Below are 19859 nucleotides of genomic sequence, written 5' to 3'. Positions count from 1 at the left end.
GTGCAGCCTCATCAGTGCTCACCAGTGACACCTCATCAGTGCACATCAGTGCAGCCTCATCAGTGCTCACCATTGATGCCTCATCAGTGCCCATCAGTGCAGCCTCATCAGTGCTCACCAGTGACACCTTATCAGCACACATCAGTGCAGCCTCATCAGTGCTCACCATTGACGCCTCACCAGTGCCCATCAGTGCAGCCTCATCAGTGCTCACCATTGACGCCTCACCAGTGCCCATCAGTGCAGCCTCATCAGTGCTCACCATTGACGCCTCACCAGTGCCCATCAGTGCAGCCTCATCAGTGCTCACCAGTGACACCTCATCAATGCTCACCATTGACGCCTCACCAGTGCCCACCAGTGCAGCCTCATCAGTGCTCACCAGTGACGCCTCATCAGTGCTCGCCATTGATGCCTCACCAGTGCCCATCAGTGCAGCCTCATCAGCGCACATCAGTGCAGCCTCATCAGTGCTCACCACTGACACCTCACCAGTGCCCATCAGTGCAGCCTCATCAGTGCTCACCAGTGACGCCTCATCAGTGCCCATCAGTGCAGCCTCATCAGTGCTCACCATTGACGCCTCACCAGTGCCCATCAGTGCAGCCTCATCAGTGCTCACCAGTGACGTCTCATCAGTGCCCATCAGTGCAGCCTCATCGGTGCTCACCATTGACGCCTCACCAGTGCCCATCAGTGCAGCCTCATCAGTGCTCACCATTGATGCCTCACCAGTGCCCATCAGTGCAGCCTCATCAGCGCACATCAGTGCAGCCTCATCAGTGCCCATCAGTGCAGCCTCATCAGCGCACATCAGTGCAGCCTCATCAGTGCTCACCATTGACGCCTCACCAGTGCCCATCAGTGCTCACCAGTGCAGCCTCATCAGTGCAGCCTCATCAGTGCTCACCATTGATGCCTCACCAGTGCCCATCAGTGCAGCCTCATCAGTGCCCATCAGTGCAGCCTCATCAGTGCTCACCATTGACGCCTCACCAGTGCCCATCAGTGCAGCCTCATCAGTGCAGCCTCATCAGTGCAGCCACACCAGCGCCCATCAATGCAGCCTCATCAGCGCACATCAGTGCAGCCTCATCAGTGCTCACCAGTGACGCCTCATCAGTGCCCATCAGTGCAGCCTCATCAGTGCTCACCATTGACGCCTCACCAGTGCCCATCAGTGCAGCCTCATCAGTGCTCACCAGTGACGCCTCATCAATGCTCACCATTGACGCCTCACCAGTGCCCACCAGTGCAGCCTCATCAGTGCTCACCAGTGACGCCTCATCAGTGCTCGCCATTGATGCCTCACCAGTGCCCATCAGTGCAGCCTCATCAGCGCACATCAGTGCAGCCTCATCAGTGCTCACCACTGACACCTCACCAGTGCCCATCAGTGCAGCCTCATCAGTGCTCACCAGTGACGCCTCATCAGTGCCCATCAGTGCAGCCTCATCAGTGCTCACCATTGACGCCTCACCAGTGCCCATCAGTGCAGCCTCATCAGTGCTCACCAGTGACGTCTCATCAGTGCCCATCAGTGCAGCCTCATCGGTGCTCACCATTGACGCCTCACCAGTGCCCATCAGTGCAGCCTCATCAGTGCTCACCATTGATGCCTCACCAGTGCCCATCAGTGCAGCCTCATCAGCGCACATCAGTGCAGCCTCATCAGTGCCCATCAGTGCAGCCTCATCAGCGCACATCAGTGCAGCCTCATCAGTGCTCACCATTGACGCCTCACCAGTGCCCATCAGTGCAGCCTCATCAGCGCACATCAGTGCAGCCTCATCAGTGCCCATCAGTGCAGCCTCATCAGCGCACATCAGTGCAGCCTCATCAGTGCTCACCATTGACGCCTCACCAGTGCCCATCAGTGCTCACCAGTGCAGCCTCATCAGTGCAGCCTCATCAGTGCTCACCATTGACGCCTCACCAGTGCCCATCAGTGCAGCCTCATCAGTGCCCATCAGTGCAGCCTCATCAGTGCTCACCATTGACGCCTCACCAGTGCCCATCAGTGCAGCCTCATCAGTGCAGCCTCATCAGTGCAGCCACACCAGCGCCCATCAATGCAGCCTCATCAGCGCACATCAGTGCAGCCTCATCAGTGCTCACCAGTGACGCCTCATCAGTGCCCATCAGTGCAGCCTCATCAGTGCTCACCATTGACGCCTCACCAGTGCCCATCAGTGCAGCCTCATCAGCGCACATCAGTGCAGCCTCACCAGCGCCCATCAGTGCAGCCTCATCAGTGCCCATCAGTGCAGCCTCATCAGTGCCCATCAGTGCAGCCTCATCAGTGCCCATCAGTGCAGCCTCATCAGCGCACATCAGTGCAGCCTCACCAGTGCCCATCAGTGCAGCCTCATCAGCGCACATCAGTGCAGCCTCATTAGTGCTCACCATTGACGCCTCATCAGTGCCCATCAGTGCAGCCTCATCAGCGCACATCAGTGCAGCCTCATTAGTGCTCACCATTGACGCCTCATCAGCGCACATCAGTGCAGCCTCATTAGTGCTCACCATTGACGCCTCATCAGTGCAGCCTCATTAGTGCTCACCATTGACGCCTCATCAGTGCAGCCTCATTAGTGCTCACCATTGACGCCTCATCAGTGCCCATCAGTGAAGGAGAAAAATGACCTGTTTCTGAAATGTTATAACAAACTATGTAAAACTTTTTTTTTTCTTTTCAAAAATGTCGGTCTTTTTTTGTTTATTTAGCAAAAAATAAAAACCCAGTGGTGATTAAATACCACCAAAAGAAAGCTCTATTTGTGTGTGTGTGTGTGTGGGATGATAAAAAGTTCATATGTGTACAGTGTTGCATGATGGTTTGTGAGTAAAACGTCTGTGCACGTTGGAGTCTTGTTTACCTTCCAGCGCCCGTGTGAACTCTTCTCCCCCCATACTGAAATCAAAGTCTGTATTCAGAGGAGATGGTTATGTGCCTTATACAATGAAGCAATGCATGTCACCACCACAGAAGGCGGAGTCCCGGCTACCAGGAACTTTGTGGCACAAGTCGTTGTCAGAGGAAATGAAATGAGAACGATGATAGATCTCCTTTAATGATCCTCGCACACTTTTCATGATTCCTTTCCTATTTCCTGCACTCCCTCTTTTATTCCTTCCTCTGTGCTTTTCATTGGCTGTAGTGTCGCCTTTCAGCCGCCAGAGGCCGCTCGTCGCAATTGATACCCTGCCGTGATTGACATCCCAACCACCGTATTGCCATGGCGACGGGAAAAGCAGCCAATAAAAAGACAAGGGCGGGGCGCCAGCGCATCTCAGCCCGCCCAACTCAATTCATCTTTTCTCTGAAACACGCCCGCGCCGCTCATTTCCCCACGTGTCCCGCGCCGATGTGGGTGAAGCCTCCGCTGGTAGCCGACTAGCAATAGGAGAGGGGGACTGCTGACAGGGCATGTAGGCGGAGCCCGCCCCGTGATTGACGCGCCCCCTCCCCCAGACTGAGCTGTGGCTGCAGTGCGGGATTCGCCAGTGTGAGGTCGGGAGTTACCCGAGTACACCCGCGGGGGGGGTCCACGAGACTGTAAACACCCGCGGGGGGCCGAAGTGACACGAGTGTACCCCGGGGAACCTATAGTCTGCCGGATACACCCGCCGGGGGGGGAGGAGGACAAAGAGAGCCGTGCACACCCGCAAGCTACAGCCGGGCGGACTTGTCTGGGAGCAGATCGGATCTACACAGCGACCAATAGGATCACCTACCGGAGTGTGCCGGCATCCTAACCCAATCCGGAGAGGTGGACCGGGCTCCCCCTGGATGAGAGGGTGATCGGAGGTTATAGAGGAGTCATGTGTGCGGGACACCCACAAATGATCGGCCTCAGCATGGTGATGTGGCTGCTGGCGGGGGTCACAGGACTGGAAGGTGAGAGACATACGGGGGTCCTTGTGTACCGTCTATGTGTGTCCGTACTACGTGATCTGCTTCCATAATACCGGGATCACTATTACCGGGACTCGTACACCAACCGGCGCCTTCTCTACCTGATTCTACACCGACAATTCCATGGAATCTCCCCCTTTCCATGATAACCCCCCCTTCTGTATCAACCCCACACCTTCCATAGTGATCCCCCTTCCATAGTGATCCCCCTTCCTTTGTGATCCCCTCTTCTGTAAGGATCCCCCACCTTCCGTAGCAATCCCCCTTACATTGTGATCCCCCACCTTCTATAGCGATCCCCCCTTCCATTGTGAGCCCCCTCTTCTGTAATTACCCCCCACCTTCTGCAGCAATCCCCCTCTTCCATTGCGATCCCCCTCCTGTAGCAATCCCCCCTTCCATTGTGATCCCCCACCTTATGTAGCGATCCTCCCTTCCATTGTGATCCCCCTCTTTTGTAATCCCCCCCCCCCCCACCTTCTGTAGCGATCCTGCTCTTCTGTAATGATCCCCCACCTTCCGTAGCGATCCCCTCTTCCATAATGACCCCCCCCTTCCGTACTTATCCTCTCTTCCATTATGATCCCCCTTCTGTAGCGATTTCCCCCTCTTCTGTAATGACCCCCCCCCCCCCTTCTTCCATATCAATTCCACACCTTCCATCGTGATTCCCCCTCTTCTGTAGCGATCGCCCTCCTTCCATAGTAATCCCCCCTCTTCTGTAACTCCATCTTTTATTGTGATCCCGCCGCTCTTTTGTAATCATCTTCTGTAGCGAACCCCCCTTCCATTGTGATTTCCTCGCCCCCCCTCCTTATGTAGTCAATCTATAAAGCCACCACATTCTATAAAGTCACCCCTATTCCATATAGCCTTCCCTCACTTTTTAGAGCCTTCCCGTTCAATAGGGTCACCTTTCATTCTATAGAGTCACCACCATTACCATAGACCCATCACCCACTTCTATAGAGTCCTCATTGGCTTCTGTTGAGCCTTACCACCATTCCATAGAGTCACCACCATTCTGGACAGTCTTCCCCAATTTATAGATCCTTCACTCCATTCCATAGGGTTACCACCATTCCATAATCACCGTCTGTAGAGGTACCTACCTTCTATAGAGTGTTTCCCTTCTATGGTCACCTATAGCATGACCTGACCACCATTCCAGAGTCACCCCTTCCAATACAGTTGCCCGTATTCCATGGTCACCTCATTCTATAGGATCTAATGGCACCTGTGGCTGCTGCCCGGGCAGTGTCTACTTTCCATGATATAGGTACACTGGGTGGGTGCTGAGTGGCGTTGTGTCACCTCTGATTTTCACTGGAGGTGGTCTCTGCTCTATCTGGCTACAAAGGATTTCTGTAGGTTCGTCTCTAGCCCGTTTATAATTAGGGGACCTAGGCCCCACTGGACTTCACAGGAGCTATTCAACTTATCACCATCATTTACTTTTATTTTTCCTTTATGCAGAACTGCTCCACTCCCTTGTTTTACGGGGCCAGTCTGGTCTCCTATTACTTAGCCATTGTCAACCACAAAAATGTAGTCTGGGCAGATCAGCCTTGTAGTGTAATTACAAGTCTCAGTGCTATGACATGCTGGGATTTGTAGTTCCATCAACAGCTGAAGCAACAGGTTATCAAAAGATGCCTTTTTTTTTTGTTCTTTTAATTTGCACTTTGCTTGCAGGTATGAGTTATTTTGCTCTGAAGTATGTCAATGATGTAGTGAGTGATGGATGGGGGACCCAGCAGAGGAAAGGGTTCTTCACCTTTGATCCTGTTTGTGAGCGATGTGAGCAGTCCGCAGCTGCTCTTAAAATAACAGGGCTGTGTTAATGCAGTATAGTATCTGTAGATCTATGCTAGCTATTTCTGCCTTTGTTCATGTGTAACAGGAGCGTACTGTGCATCGAGCTAAAGCTCTACCCCGATTTCTCTAGAAACCGCTGAAAATTTTACCCAGTTTCATTGACTGTTTTTGGATTTTTCTTAGGCAAGTACTTCTATTTTTAAAATGCAGATCTCGTTTTCACAACAGAGGACTTCCCTATGTGTACCGTTTTAATAAATACTTTCCATAATTGTTACATTGGTACCTTGTTCCCTAATGTAATCCTGTAGTTAAATGCTGATGATGATCTTGGGAACTGAAAAGGTTGGGTCCGCTTAAGTATGGGTTAACCTAGGTGTTTGGTTAGTGCTAATGGCCCAGACATGCTGTCTCTGTGCTTGACGTTTTTCTTTGTAAGATTCCTATCAGGACATCTATTAGAAATAGGGCATACTTGGGGGAAACAAAATACTTTTTTTTTTTTTTTTTTTCCTTTTTTCAATCTATTACACTTGCCAGTAATTTTGACTCTCGAATGTGTTTGAACAACACACACATGTGAGTGTTTTCTAACAGCTTTTGAGCAGTGCCTGGGACACATTGAAGAGCCCTTGTTTAGATGATTGATAGGCGTTTTCATTAAATGACAGGACTGTAGTATGGTAAAGTTTGATTCCCTTTTGCCTCCTTTACCTTTTTTATGCCTTCCTAATTGCTTTCCTGCCAAAAGCCTCCCTATCTCCCATCTTTTCTTGCCTTTATCCTTCTTGAATACATGATAAGAACAGGGTGTGGTGACATTTTAAGAAAACAGTTGGTGACTGTTTCCACTGTTTTCCAGTTTGCACACCTCCACGTTATAATCTTTTTAAAAAGCCGATTTCCAAGGTGAATTAGGCAAACGTTTGCATAGGATGTTAGATTGTGTCATCTGATTCAGCACTTGGAAAATAAACTCTTTGCATTTCCTTAATTACGCCTATTCTTTCAGGTTTATCTAGTGCAAGCCGTATGTGTACTAATTGGTTGAACTGATTTGTGAATATTCATGGTTTTCTATTTTCCCTTTCCTGTTGCATATGAATAATTTATAATCAAGGCGGCATGAATCAAGATCATCTTTTTTTTTTTTTAATTTTATTTGAAATGTTATTACTATATATTTTGTGTAGTTATATTTCAAGGCACTCTTCTTTTCATCCTGCTTGTCTTTTATGCTCACACTTCGGGCACTGTCCCCCGTTCCTGAAAATTTCCACTGTGATTTTCTCAGGTGAGCTATGTGATCATGTAACCTCGCTTTCCTCCTGGTTGGCTGGGAGTGGTTCTTATCTATCGCTCCTCTTTTTTTCCGTAATCTTGCAAATCTCTTTGCCTTAGCTAGTTACGATGAGTCAGTTGGAATTGTATTACCTTAAACTAAAAAAATGAGGCAGTTTTTTGAAGCAATTTATGTATGTAGGATTTTACTATTTTTATCTTTTGTGCAAGCATAAGCACATTTTTAATTATGGTGTATCGACTTTTTTTTTTTTTTTTTTTTTTCTACAATTCAGTTTTCTGTTGTTTTGAAGATGATAGAGTTTACTGTAAAGTGTTTTGCTGAGTATTCTGCTTTTAGTCCTGTACTTGAGCTAGTTCTCCTGTTGAAAATTCAGAGTCGGAGCTGGTTTTATCATCTTACCATAAATGAGAAGTAGACCCTGCCTGCAGTTTGCCGATTGTATTTAGTAAAGTAGAATAATGATGATGTGCAAAGTCCTGGAACTTTTAGCAAACAATCAAATTTGACTTTACTGCAGGCAGTGTATTGAAAGTTTAACCCTGACTGGGTGCTATGTTAATGTAATTTACTTGTCACTTATTGAATAACTGGTGGTATAGGAAGCTGTTCTGTAATCCATATCAATAATCCACACATAATAAATATTGGGGTTGAATTACTAAGAGTCAAGCAAGTTCACTTTTTTTTTTTTTCTTTTTTAAGTCAATCCCATTGGCTTTGGATTGGAATGCTAGGCATTGAATGTCAGGTGCTCCATAACATAATGTTACATTTAGCCAAACCCAATGGCGGGGTACTATGTATTCTTTTAATAATGGCCCAGATTTGTCTGTCTCATGCAGGCTTTCTCAAAATGGCAAAAACCAACTTGGCATGGGGATTCATTTTTGGTTTTCTTGCTGGTTTGCTACATAAAGGCATGCCCATCAAGTTCAACCATGGAAATACAGTACACTAATATTTTAGCTAAGATGAATTCTAAGAGGAAAATACAATTATAGATATATATTTATATATTTTTTCCTTTTTTATAGAAGTTTTGATAAAATGCCATTATTAATGATTAAGGCTCCGTTATCACTAGTGGGACTTTTCATGCAACTTGCAAAGTCGTATGACAAGTCAAAAACCATGTATTTCAATGGCCGCCATTCTAATTGCTGTGACTCCAAAAAGGTTCCTGCACTACTTTGATGCAACATTGTTGCAACTCAGATGCCAAGCATAGAGTGTAATAAGTCTCATTTAAGTCACAAGAAAGTGTGACTTAAACTGGAAATCGCGTGACTTTGGAGTCACAATAGTGAGATCGAAGCCTTAAGGGCCTAGTTATGATGGTAAGTTCCAACCCTGTACTATGCTTCTTTTAGTTTTTGGAACTTGTGGATTAAAAAAAATGATAAATGGGGTGAAATCTGTTAGGAAACTGAATATCACGGTAACGCAGTAAAACTTATTTAAAAAAAAAAAAAAATCTTTAAGTTTACAGACAAAGTGAAGTATAAAAAACAGCAAATTCTTGACTCAACCTCTACATATAAGGTAACCGGTGACTGCAGTAAGAGCCTCAAGACACCCGTCAGGTCACAGATTGATGGCTGAAAAAGAATGTCTGTGCATCAAGTGTTTGCGACAGGGTGTAACTAAAATGGAAGTAAAAGAAGAATACTTGTTGGTTTAACATTAAACTTGTTGTCTGGTAATTTTTCAGGCCTTTTTTATTAAATTTTTTTTTTTTTTTTTTGTGTGTGTGTGTTTGACAAGCATTTTTTTCGGGTGTTTGAGGCTTGAGTGTATTTTTTAATTGTTTGTAGATAACAGAAAACTAATAACAAGGGGGAAATAAACAATATATTTGTTTTTTCAGGCGCTGCCATTAAATGGCATTAAACTCTAGTTTTCAAGTTTGTCCTACAGGTGTGCTTATATTAAGTCTTGCCTGCAGGTACCTTGAGAATGGTCTAAACTTGCTCCTTTTAGTAGATCTTATTATTGGCTCCAGCTGATGATGTCACTGGTGCATTTGCCATCCACTCTGCATTCAGGACACACCAAGCTGGCCACAGATGGAACTGTGGTTGCCCGAAAGAAAATCACTCAATTTCCCCATCAACAGTCCGTGTTGATGGGGTAATCCATCCCATTAAGGCATTGTGTTCTCCCAACGGGAGAAGCCGTCCCTACTGGGAGAACAGTGATTACTGCTAGTGGCTATAATAGGCACTAGCAATAATCACATGTAAAATCCAACAGGCTGGTTGTACTCAAATTGATCTGATAAATCAATTAGAGTACATCCAGCCTGTCCGTACATGATTTGAACCATCTATGGCCAGCTTAAGTGTGCCTTGATTGCAGAGCTCCATTCTGCAGTGGTGACTCCTGTGCACATGCATGGGATTAGTGCCATCGTGACCCAGCCATTCAAATGCCTGGAGAGTGTGAACGCCAAAGGAAGACCAGGCAAAGATGGGAGCAGTGACAGTGCAGCACTGGAGGGCTTCATTTGAAAGGTTAGTCTGTCATAATGGTCTAGTATGTAGTGCATACTGGCATATTATGGTAAAAATCTAGCAGGCACAAAAAAAAAAGTTTGTAGAGTTGAATACCACTTTAAAGTCTATTGGGGCCAAAAATGCTTGTAGCTCAAAATAAACTCTTGTACTTTTTTGAACTACACTCTTCAAGGGACACTAGGTGTCAACAGGTATAATTGAAAACCGGGGGAGTTACGGAATGCTCAGGTGTGAATGGGGGCTGTAATGTATAACAAATAAGAGCTTTGATTGTAAGCCACTTGTCATGGATGCTCACACATATGGAAAATTGGTGTATTGCCTCTAACAATGGCTCGGGTACTTGTTCTCTGGAATCCAGTTGGATTCGAGTCATTCTGGCCAGCATCCCCAAGTGTACAGTGTTATTACAGTGCTCTAAATGTGCTGTGTAATGTTGCCCTTTTGATTATATAAAAGAAACATAAACTGACTTTTTGGAGGAATTGGTGTGACCTGATGGTATCACCTCCTTTGAAGGTGCCTGCATGTGTAGGAGCTTTAGAAGTGCTCCAGACCTTTGTAGCTAGTGCTAGGTATTTGATGTAGATAAACCAAGATAGGTATGTTTTGTCTTTTGGGTCTCAGGTAAGTATATAGGAAGGTGGAAAGCTTTGCAGAGTCTGGAGATTTTCTGTTGGTGTCTGAGATGATGTTGTGGATATTTTTATTGTCTGTCTGCAACGCGTTTGGTTGATTTTCACACAGATGGTGGGGACGCTGAGTGTCCCTAGTTGTTGGTTTTGTTGTGTGTTGGGATGTTGACTCATTCCGCTGGTGTTTCTGAGCTACATGTGCCTAGGGATGTTTTTACATTCCTGCGGTGTTGGTTTGCAGTTTCTGTTGGAGGAGGATACAGGGGGTTTGCCCAGTTCGTTTGATGTTTGAGTAGATGCTGGCTGTTTTATCTGTTGGCTTAGTAGAAAGTAGATGCGACATTTGGTACCTTGTTGTAGTAATGTAGTGTGTGGCTGTTTCTTAGACTTTGTTTTCATCATTAAGGCAGAGACTGTATAGACTAGCTCGCTGTAAAGGAATTCTTGTGGCTTGCTCTGTATTTCGTGTATATAGTCATGTGTTTGGTTTATAGTTTTTTTCACAAATGAAGGCATGCATGCAGATTAAAAATACATGCAGACATTGATCTTGTAAGCTTTTAGCAGAATAGAACACATTGGTGATGCTTATCCAAGTGCTGTGATCTGATTTAGTTAGGAAGACAAAAGTTTGTTACAATGTAATCTGCTGAATGCTAGAAGATCACTTCAATATAAGGCCCAGTTCACACTGATGCGAGTTCATGATGAATACGATGCGTCAAACACTTTACATTCGCATGTCATCCCTAAAGTCATTGTTTTCAATGACGGTCATTCACATACATGCGTTGTGATTCCTTTTCTAATGCGATGCGATTAAAAAAAGGGTCTTGTGTGAGTTTACTGCGTTGCCAATTTAGTCTAAATAGACATCAATCTAAATCGTTCTTGAATCGCATTGATGGTTCACATATGTGCAAATTCCACCACGCTACTCTCCACAAAAACTAGGAAGTACACAGGAAGTTAACACCCCTTCTTTTTTTTTTAACATTATGATTCCATTGGCTAGAATATCAATCGCAGCTATGTCCAACTCCTGAAATTCGCGGTAAATTCGCACCTCACAAAGGACAAAAAACGGAACAAAATCACAGAGCATCAGTGTGAACCCTGTTTAAACTGATACTGAATGCCTTTTTTGGATCTGGTTCCCTTAAAGCATGCTGTGCAGCAGAGTGCTTGTGCTGTGTCATTTGGCCCCCTATATCGCCTAAAATACCTGGTTGATTCTGCCCTCCACTCTGTAAACTGATCAGTTTATCTTGGCTGCTGAGCCCTGACAACATGGTCAGTTTACGTGCCTCCGTTATCCGCAGCTCTCCTCTGTCCTCCTCTTCCCGTCCTCTCCCCCTCCCTCCCTGCCTGTCGGCTCGTGACAGTGCCGCTCTGCCCTCCCCCTGGCACTCACGTGACTGACTCTCCTCCCCTCCTTCCTGGCTGCTGTCTCCTCCTCTCCTCCCCTCCTGACGTCAGCTCCCACTGTAGTTGTCAGTCCATGGGGGGAGAGAGCCGAGCAGTCACGTGAGGTAGGTCCGGGAGGCGCTGTGATATAAAGGTATAAATCGTGGTTTTTTTTTTTTTTTTTATAAAACATACACTGGGCACATGCCATTATTAAACACAGGATTGTATGTTCATAAACAAGTGGCTTTACAACCACTTTCCTCTTGGAAATGCTTTTCTCTTGATTATGTTTGAGCATTGCCCCCTGCCCTGTCCAGTTCTAGGGTGGCTCCATTCCCCTGCAGGGTCATCTGGAGTCACTTTCATGCATGCTCCCAATAGCAGACCAGCACATGGCACACTCAACTTATCCTATTGTGAGATGTGGCTGTGAAACTACACATCTGATACCAGCCTAGAGAAAGATGATTTCTGGTTGGTTGCTTACACATCAGAAATCATCTGACATATGCACTGTGTGGCTAAACATGCCCAAATTAGTTAGCACAACTACAACATGAGAGTCCCATCAAAGGTCTCGGGTGGAAGAATGGTTTTTCTAGGCATCCAGTCTGGTTATCTAATTTTGAAATTTATAATTGCTATGAACACTTGTATAGCCCACCTATTATACACCTAAATGGAATTTGTGGAGCGTACCTGTCAAAACCCTGCTGTGCATGGATGACCTAGGTAAAGGTCAACTCCATTCCAGAAATGTCATTTAGATTTGTGTGGTTGCTGGCAATTTTGAATGACATCTTGGCTTGTACTTTTAAGGACTTCAGTGGCAAGAGGGCCTACCCTAAATACTCAGTTCTGCTAAATTTTTGTGGGCCATTGCAAAGCCAAGTGATGGTGTCTTTCTTCCCTGATGGATTCTCTATTGTAGATCATGAATAATATAAGCGGAGAATCCAGCTATAAGAGAATGACACCTTCATATGGCTTGTGGAAACACAAACTACTGGCTGGCAGAGTCTGTCAACTATAGGAAGATGCTTGGTGATTCAGCCTGACCAACAGCGTTAGCCTTTGATATCAGCACTGAAAACAGTTTTAGGTTTGATTACAACCGGAGAGTACAAAATCTGGTGCAGCTCTGCATAGAAACCAATTTGGCTTCCATTTTTTTTTTCAAAGGTTAATTGAACAAGCTGAAGTTAGAAACTGATTGGTTTCTGTGCACAGCTGTACCAGGCATGTTCGGGCTCTTCCAGGTTATTAACCCCTTGCCGACTGGCTCACACTGATATACGCCGGCAGAAGGGCACGTATAGGCATATTAACGTGCCTGTATCTTGCCCTTTTAAGACATGGCAGTGTGGGTGTGTGTGCCCACCGCAAGCTCCGTGAGTGTGATTGCGGGTCCTGCGGACTCAATGTCCGCGGGGATACCCGCGATCGTCTTACGGAGAGGAAGAACGGGGAAATGCTGACGTACACAAGCATTTGCCCATTCTTACTAGTGACAGGACACTGATCACAGCTCCCTGTGATCGAGAGCGGTGATCAGTGTCAGGTCACACGTAGCCCATCCCCCTTACAGTTAGAACACATCCCTAAGACACACTTAACCCCTGCAGCGCTCCCTACTGGTTAACCCCTTCACTGCCAGTCACATTTATACAGTAATCAGTGCATTTTTAATCGCACTGATCGCTGTATAAATGGTCCCAAAATAGTGCCAAAAGTGTCCAATCTGTCCACTCATGATAAAAATCGCAGATTGCAGCCATTACTAGTTAAAGAAAAAAAAATATTCATAAAAATGCCATAAAACTATCCCCTATTTTGTAGACGCTATAACTTTTGCGCAAACCTATCAATAAACCGTTATTGCGATTTTACAAAAATATGTAGAAGAATATGTATCGACCTAAACTGAGGGAAAAAAATGTTTTGGGGATATTTATTATAGCAAAAAAGTAAAAAATATTGCTTTTTTTTTTTTTTTTTGTTTATAGCGCAGAAGGTAAAAACCGCAGAGGTGATCAAATACCACCAAAAGAAAGCTCTGTTTGTGGGGAAAAAAGGACGTAAATTTTGTTTGGGAGCCACGTCGCATGATGTTCAATTGTCAGTTAAAGCGACGCAGTGCCAAATCGCAGAAAACGCTCTGGTCTTTGGTCAATCAAATGGTCCAGGGATGAAATGGTTAAACTCTGGGGGTTACTTTGATTCTGGAGACCAGTTAAAGATTGGCCATAGATTGCTTTGGCTGAATGAGAAATAATGAACAGATTCCTTCATCCACACTGGCTGCAGCCGCTGATCGAGAGAAGTTTTCCTATATTCCTACTTGACAGAAATTGATTGACTTCTGTAGAGTTGGGGGTTGGCCACACATGGTTTGAAATTTGTTCAGTCTCTGCTAAACCAGTCGAGTTTTGGGGTGTGTGTGTGTGTGTGTGTGTGTGTGTGTGTGTGTGTGTGTTTTTTTTTTTTTTTTCTTTTTGCATATTAGTTTTATATCAAAAATGAAGAGGTTACTCAACTTGCCAAAATTCTTGTACAACAGATTGCAACTTTGGAAGTGATGTAATGTGTTATATTGTAATGGACTCTTCTGTTTCTGAGCATGTGTAGTCTTGCTTTTCCTAATTTTTTTTTTTTCGGATGAAAACTACTGATTAAATGAAAATCATACGATCTGGTATCGTACAAAAAAAAAATTACGTGTTTAACCCTTTGGATAATTTCGGATGAACTGTTGTGATCGGCTCTTGCAAGCAGTGTACTAACGATCAGAATATTGTATGATCGCTTTGAAAGTGGTATTTTTCTATCAAAATTTCTGATCGCGTGAACTAGCCATTAACTGTGCATATTTTTGTTGGATCATGTGATATAATGTTGGTTTTTGTGTTGCGTTTTTAACTTTGTAACCTTTAGTTGTCCTGAGGACATATCTCTTGGTTTGATGTAGTTTGTGTCTGGACATGTGAAGTTCATTGTGCATGTCTAGACTCTCGGATGGTTCTGTATGTTTGCATATAGGGGCAACAAGTACTGGCTAACTTTTTATGTTTGCTGGATTAGACTACGGAGTGTTGTATGCTACTCACACCCTTTTCCTCCCTTCTGGTTTGGGCAGTTTGAGGTTTACCTCACTGGAATTTGTGAATAATCTGTTTTCTCAAGTATAGAGTCCTAGGAGGAGCGTCGGGTCAAATATGTGTTTGTTTACATACTCGTGTGTTTTTCTTTCTTTTTTGTCCATTATGTGGCTTGTCGTCTTTCTCACCACTACATTCTATGACCTGTTCTTTGTGTTATGTTAGCTTTTTTTTTTTTTTCCCCCATATGGAATGTTGAATTATTTTTTCCTCATTTTATTCTTTTTCTGTGCTGAGATTTCTCTTCAGTGTGTGTGTGCCTCCCATTTACCCTGTTGGGGTGCAGTTGGCTAGGTGCTTTTGTGCTTGACAAATTTAGGGAACTAAAACACTTGCATTTTTTTTTTTTTTTTTTTTTTAAGTAGTTTACCAGGTTTTCTCAGCATGCTAATTACATGCATTATGCGATTTGAGCTGTAGACCTTCTCATTTGGATGGATAATCAAGTGTTTCTCTGTAGCGCAAGGATGCTATAATAATCACTCTGAATGTTTTAATTAAAGAATACAACAGTAAAAGTTTGCTGTGATGGCAGAGATGGAGAAAAGTAGGTTCAGTCTAGCTATTTGATAATGCCATTAAAGTCTGGCACTGTCTTGAATTTGACCTAAAGTTTCTGTGTAAGCAGTACAAGGCTGGACAGATTAAAGCCGGAACTAAACTGTATATGAGCACCACAAACTAGAAATGCTATTTAATTACTTTTTATTATTCAAGGCAAACTCTCCCATCCATCCATCCATCCATTCATGTCTCTATTCTGTCTTTTGTTGAGAAATCGCTTTGAAAAATATACCCCTAGCATTTCTAGCAGCAGCCATCTTGAGTAAGGGCAGATGATACATATAGCATCTTGAGATTCATCTGCTCTTGGCTCAGGCATGCAGGCAGGAGGGTATGCTTAGCTGAGAAAACTCCTCCTCCAGAAAGGGGTAAAATATGCCCATGAAGACTCTAGGAATGTATGACATAATTTTGACCTAGGCCAGAAACCAGGAAGCAACTAAAGAAATGAATACTCGGATTAAAAATAGTTAGATACTTTAACTATTATTTGCTTTCAATGGTTTTTATTCAGAATTTTGAAAGAAAAGCTCCAGTCTCCCCCCAAAAAATTAGGTCAGCAGCTACAAATACTGGAGCTGCTGACTTTTAATATAAGAATACTTACCTGTCCAGGGATCCAGTGATGTCGGCACCCAAGGAGATTCTTCAACCAGTTTCCTTCACTAAGGGAAACCGGTAGTGAAGCCCTCAGGCTTCATAGCCGTTTTTCCTACCCCGCATACATTAGTCATGCTGCACTTTGAATGGTCCCACTGTGTTCTGGGACCTATGTGTGTGTCCCAGAAGGGAGCAGGGTGAAGGAGGAGGGGTCGGACATACTCTTAGATCGCCAGGGCGATTTTACCCGGAAGTGGATACCTGTCAAAACCAGGTACCCCCCCCCCCCCCCCCCCCCAAAAGAAAATGGGAAGTGTGGCAGTGGAGGGGGGGAGAATGCGAACAAGCTTGAATGGAGCTCTGATTTAATGTGGATTGAAATAGTTTAGTTCTGCTTTGAGGAAGAAGCCTAATGAAATCTATATGCCTAGATGTATCTAAATGTTAACGATAGCTGGTTAATATATAGAGCTTGGGATCCATTCATTTATTTATTTTTTTTTATATTTATTTTCACAGTGTAGGAATTGTGCATTTTTTGCTATGTTGTGGAACCACAAATGGAACTGTTTATTGTTTCAAGTCACTTTTTAAGATTTATATCCTGTTGCTTTTACTATCGTAAAACCGTCAATTTGATGTTGGAGACAGTAGGACATACCTGACCTTGGTGATCTTCCACTTGTGTTTGGCGTACCTGAACTTGGTGATCTTCCACTTGTGTCTCTTTCCTTAATATGTCTAAACATGCCTCTAGGGTTTCCCAGGTGTGTAAATTTTTCTCTGATTACTTCAAAAATGTTACATTTTTGGCTTACAAGACTCTGCAGGGTTGACTTGATAAACTGGAGGAAGTAAACTAAAAGTAGTTGTTTGCCCATATATGGCCTGATCTTGGTAAACAATGTGCCGACTCACATGCTGATTCCAATGGTTGAGCAAGTTTCTGGTGTTTTGGCACACTCAGGGGGTAATTATGTAAAATCTTGGTGTGAGTTGGTGTACCTTTTTATTCCTTTTGTTGTGAGAAAAGGTATTTCACTACGCATGTGACACTTCCTCCCTGAATGTGTTCTTATTGGGACATCTGTCTATTGCCAGTCACATGATTAGAATTGAGGGACAGTGGTTAATAGGAATGTTTGTGTTCCTAAAGTAGAATTTCAGGATGGACTTTTTTGATGGAATAGAAAAAGGTTTGAAGCTCTGTCAGATTTTTGATGTTCCCCTTGCCATTTTCACTCCTTTCTTAGTAACACCACCAAATGTAAACCAAAATCACACTTTTGAGTTGTCACGGAGCTTGTGTCTCCACTGGGAGACTTCTTCATTTCCTGTTTTTGTAATATGCCCATAAAATTGACATATTAATGCAATGTTGTAGGTCATATGATTGACCCCTAGCACTCCATCCACCTTTAAATTTGGCTCCACCGTTGGTGACTTTTGCAGCATATCTGACAGTTAAAGCAGTTAAAGCATTATTAAAGGCAAAACATCTTTTATTAACATGAGCTATCTACCTGCTCTGCAGAGTTGCCCCGAATCTCCTCTACTGGGGTCCCCTGCCGGTGCTCTTGGCTACTCCTCTGTCTGCCCCCATGGCAAGTGTTTGCTATGGTAGCTGACGTGCGGGCTCACTTCTGAGCCGTGCTCTGTGTGTCCATATACACACACCGCATGGCTCAGCCCCGCCCCCCACTCCCTTGATTGACAGCAGCTTTGTGTCTGTGAGGAGAGCGAGGGTAGCGTTGCTATTTGGGGGGGGGGCTGATATTGGAACCTCCTTCTTTTTTTTTTTTTTTTTTTTTCACTTTAATAAGAAGAATGCATTTAAGTAAAAAAACCTTAAGCCTTTAAAACCATACTTTCCTGCAGCTTACATCCATAGTACTATCTTCAAGTAGCATGTTTATTGAAATTGGCAACTAAAGTTACATAGCCAAGTTTGTAGTTAAGCCAGAAGGGAGCCAAAGTGACCTATCTGACATCAGCCTTAGGCTCTGTTTCCTCTACTGCGAGTTGTTGTGCGACTTGACACATGTGAAGTCACATGACAAGTCAAAATCCATGTATTTCAATGGCCCTAGTTCTAATTGGTGGGACTCAAGTCGCAGTGACTCCAAAAGGTTTTTGCACTACTTTGTTCCGACTTCGGTGCAATTTGTTCTCACATGGTTTTCACCAGTCACATGACATTGCATCAAAAACCGCATAGCAAAGTTGCGGTGTAAATCGTGCAACTTTGGGGATGCAATAGTGGAAACTTAGCCTTACTGTATCTTATCATATAAAAATAATTTATACTTTCCCTTGGTGCCTATCTATGCTTTTGTCCTTTTTTCCTCTTTCTCAACCTGCGTAAGCTAGTTATCAAATAACCTTTTTTTTTTTTCACAACTTCAAAAATGGAGATTGTTAAAGTGCATCTGAAGTAATATAAGATACCCCTCACTCTCTCACCCCATTCCCTTAGAGCAGAACTCAAGGCAACACTGCTCTGTGGTCTTGCTGCAGTCTGTGCTCCAGTCCTGTTCCCTCTGGAATGTGTCCAGGCACTCCTATGTCATCATAAATAAGAACAAGATGGAAAATGGGTATATAGATTCAAATCTTCACCTCACCAGAGCAAGAGGTGAAGATGCATCTTCCAATGGACATCTCTTCCATTGGTTTCCTCTTACCTCTGGTTGCATCTCCAAGACAGGAAGTTAAGGAAAATCTCCCCAACAGGACAAACTGCAAAAAATACAATTGTTTTAACCCTTCCAAAAATAAACACTGCTGCAGCAATGTTGCGCTTTTTTTTTCTTGGGTTCTGACATTTTCTATAAACATTTGATACTGTTCCTCTTAATGAAATATCAGAAAGGTTGTAGATTTAAAGATTATAAATGAATGTTGGTATGTGGGTAAATAACTGGTTAAAAATCAGAAAACAAAAAGATACTTTTATTTATGAAATGAAAACTAAAATGGCATACCATTTTCCTAATGACAAAATGATGGGATAGTGGCCTATTGTGCAGTAAGGCTGGCCATACATTATACAATTTTCCTTTAGGCTTACCAAAACCATATAACACAAGGTCAAACCTAAACCCTTTCAAATTTTATGCAAACAGACAGGCCCTTGCACTACATAGTTAAAGGTAAATCTAAAGTAAACAAGAAAATTTTGATGGTGACAACATAGAGCAGGTGAACCACAAATTAAAGGTACATGCCATGAGTTGGTTGGGTTGATCAGAAAAAAAACTGACCGATCTGGTCAGAGCCACTGTACTAACAATCTGATGTTGGTACATCCCTCTCTCCTACTTAGCTATTGTGTTCTGGCAGGAGGGCCAATCCCCCACCAGAACACTCCGGTCAGTGCTTTCGGGCATTGGCTAAGAGCGCTGATCAGGAGGTAGTTGGCTTCTGGTTTTCTAGCTTGTCGAACCAGCTGCCATACACATGAGCCAAATACCGGCCGGCTTTTATTGGACCGCTCGATGTCACCTGACATTCAGCCCATGTGTACTAGGCTTAAGGGTCTGTTCACACAACTACAGCAGTTTGTTTTGGGCTGCAGAGTGGTGCAGCAGGGGGCGGTGTGATTTATATTTTAGCATCAAACAGCAGCTTCTTTCTTTTTAACTTTATGTGCAATGCACAAATTGACACTTCATGTCGCTTGCTGCATGTTGTCATGTAGGGCCATCCAGTGAGGTGGGATATTATGCAGATGTATTGCATAGTATCACACGGCTCTGGAACATAGCGAAACACCACATTCTGAGTGAATATGACACACAGAAAGCTATTGTTTTCTATGTGTCATTGCAGTTACCTGCATTTATTCATGAGAACAAATAGTTAAAGTCGTTGTAAAGTCAGAAGGTTTTTTATCTTGATGCATTCTATGCATTAAGATAAAAAGCCTTCTGT

General features: G+C 43.9%; 1 protein-coding gene across 2 annotated transcripts in view; it reads left to right on the top strand.

The window, feature by feature from the left end:
* Positions 1-3350: 3350 nt before the first annotated feature.
* The window catches only part of EPHB3 (EPH receptor B3), a 60433-nt gene continuing 43924 nt past the window's right edge, over positions 3351-19859 (top strand). For both annotated transcript variants that reach the window (XM_073626619.1, XM_073626618.1), the window contains exon 1: positions 3351-3901. In XM_073626619.1, the coding sequence (XP_073482720.1) occupies positions 3826-3901 (76 nt within the window). In that variant the 5' untranslated portion in view covers positions 3351-3825. The remainder of the gene's footprint in view (positions 3902-19859) is intronic.

Source organism: Aquarana catesbeiana, linkage group LG04 (assembly GCF_042186555.1).
Source record: "Aquarana catesbeiana isolate 2022-GZ linkage group LG04, ASM4218655v1, whole genome shotgun sequence".
Lineage (NCBI taxonomy): Eukaryota > Metazoa > Chordata > Amphibia > Anura > Ranidae > Aquarana > Aquarana catesbeiana.
This window is presented reverse-complemented; position numbering and strand designations above follow the sequence as displayed.